General features: G+C 59.7%; 1 protein-coding gene across 1 annotated transcript in view; it reads left to right on the top strand.

Moving 5' to 3' along the window:
• Nucleotides 1–2143, top strand: part of INTS3 (integrator complex subunit 3) — a 14020-nt gene that overhangs the window by 9585 nt on the left and 2292 nt on the right. The window contains exons 11-14 of the mRNA XM_042020505.1: nt 399–453; nt 1279–1382; nt 1655–1699; nt 1924–2043. Coding sequence (XP_041876439.1) covers nt 399–453; nt 1279–1382; nt 1655–1699; nt 1924–2043 — 324 coding nt within the window. The remainder of the gene's footprint in view (nt 1–398; nt 454–1278; nt 1383–1654; nt 1700–1923; nt 2044–2143) is intronic.

Genomic DNA, 2143 nt, shown 5'->3' with positions numbered 1-2143 from the left:
GAATGGGAATTCTGTGGGATTGAGGAGGGAGCAGGGATATCTGGGATGGAGGAAGGAACGGGGATATCTGCAATGGAGGAGGGAATGGGAATTCTTCGGGATTGAGGAGGGAGCAGGAATTCTTTGGGATTGAGGAAGGAACAGGAATTCTGTGGGATTGAGAAGGGAGCAGGGATATCTCCGAGTGTTCTCCAGCCTCGCCTCCACCCTCGATTCCCAGCTCCCTTGGAATTCCCTCCATCCGAGGGAGCTCCTGCCCCTCAGTGATTCCATGGAATTCCTGGCTCTTAAGCGCCCTCAATATCCCGATTTAACCATGGAACGTGTCCCGAGCCCCCCGAATTCCCGATCCCTGCTCTCCCGGATAACCGGGGTTTCCCGTCCCCGTTGTGCCGCAGCGACACGGAGGCGCAGTGCGAGGTCATGCAGGAGATCGTGGATCAGGTCCTGGAGGTAACGGAGCCGGGAGCGGCCGGGATCCAGCCCGGGCTGGGGATCTGGGATCGCCTCTGCCCCACCGGGAGTGGGGACATGGGAGCCTGGGGACGCTCGGATCCCTTTGGGATCCATTGGGAGCCTGGGCTGCTCCATCCATGGATCCGTCCCTGCTCCCGGTGCCTGAATGTCCCCAGCAGAGATCTGGGATCGGTGGGAGTGATCTGGGATCGCTGGGAGTGATCTGGGATTGCTGGGAATGATCTGGGATTGGTGGGAGCGATCTGGGATTGCTGGGAGCAATCTGGGTTCACTGGGAGTGATCTGGGATTGCTGGGAATGATCTGGGATTGCTGGGAGTGATCTGGGAGTGGTGGGAGTAATCTGGGATCAGTGGGAGTGATCTGGGATCTCTGGGAGCGATCTGGGATTGGTGGGAGTGATCTGGGATTGGTGGGAATGATCTGGGATTGATGGGAATGATCTGGGATCAGTGGGAATGATCTGGGAGTGGTGGGAGCGATCTGGGATTGCTGGGAATGATCTGGGAATGATCTGGGATAGCTGGGACTGATCTGGGATCACTGGGAATGATCTGGAATTGGTGGCAGAGATCTGGGAATGATCTGGGCTCCCTGGCAGAGATCTGGGATTGTTCTCAAGATCCTGGGATCCCTGGCAGTGATTTGGGATCCCTGACAGTGATTTGGGATCCCTGACAGTGATTTGGGATCCCCGGTGCTGGAAAAGGCCCCGGAGCAGCCTGGGATCCGTTCCCGTGTCCCTTCCCTGTGCCGGGCAGGCTCCGAGCTCCTCCCATCCCTTCTCCCGTCCCTTTTCCAGGAGGATTTCGACTCGGAGCAGCTCTCGGTGCTCGCGTCCTGCCTGCAGGAGCTGTTCAAGGCTCACTTCCGCGGGGAGGTTCTGCCGGAGGAGATCACGGAGGAGTAAGGGCTCGGAATCTCCTCCTCTCCCGCCGGGATCTGGGCTTTTCCCAGGGAAATATTCCCAGTTTTGGATGTGGCTTCCCTGGGAAGTTCCTCTGCTGGGCTCAGCCTTTCTCCAGGGTTTCCTTGGAGCCGGAGCTGCTGCAGGATATTCCTGCCTCCCCAGCAGCCGGCGGGATCCAGGGTGGGATCCAGGGCTTATCCCAAGCCTTTCCTGGGAAAACCCGGAGCGTGGGCGCCCCAGGAGCTCAGAGTGTCCGTCTGTCCCGCAGGTCCCTGGAGGAGTCCGTGGGGAAGCCCCTTTACTTGATATTCCGGTACGTCCCTTCCCAAATCCTTGGGAATTCCAGCCTCGTTTGCTCAATCCCGCACATCCCAGTGCTGATCCCAAAATCCCAAGCAGTTTCTCGCTTCCCTCTGCCCTACTTCTAGTGGGAAACGAGGGGTTTCTGTGGGATTTTGGGGAGCGGGAGGGTGTCGGTCCCTGTCATCCCGCCAACATTCCCGCCGTTATCCCGGCGGCATTCCCGCTCTTCCCAAGGAACCTGTGCCAGATGCAGGAGGACAACAGCGGCTTCTCGCTGCTGCTGGACCTGCTCTCCGAGCTCTACCAGAAGCAGCCCAAGATCGGCTACCACCTGCTCTACTACCTGCGGGCCAGGTGAGCCCCGGGGCCACGCCCTCGCCCCCGGTACCGCCCTCAGCTGGGCCCCGCCCTCCTGTGACTCCTCCCTCTCACCTGGGCACCTCCTTCTCACCTG

This window comes from Corvus kubaryi, unplaced genomic scaffold, assembly GCF_017639235.1.
Source record: "Corvus kubaryi isolate FWS band 111438036 unplaced genomic scaffold, C.kubaryi_AGA036_p1.0 36997, whole genome shotgun sequence".
In the NCBI taxonomy this organism is placed as follows: Eukaryota; Metazoa; Chordata; class Aves; order Passeriformes; family Corvidae; genus Corvus; species Corvus kubaryi.
This window is presented reverse-complemented; position numbering and strand designations above follow the sequence as displayed.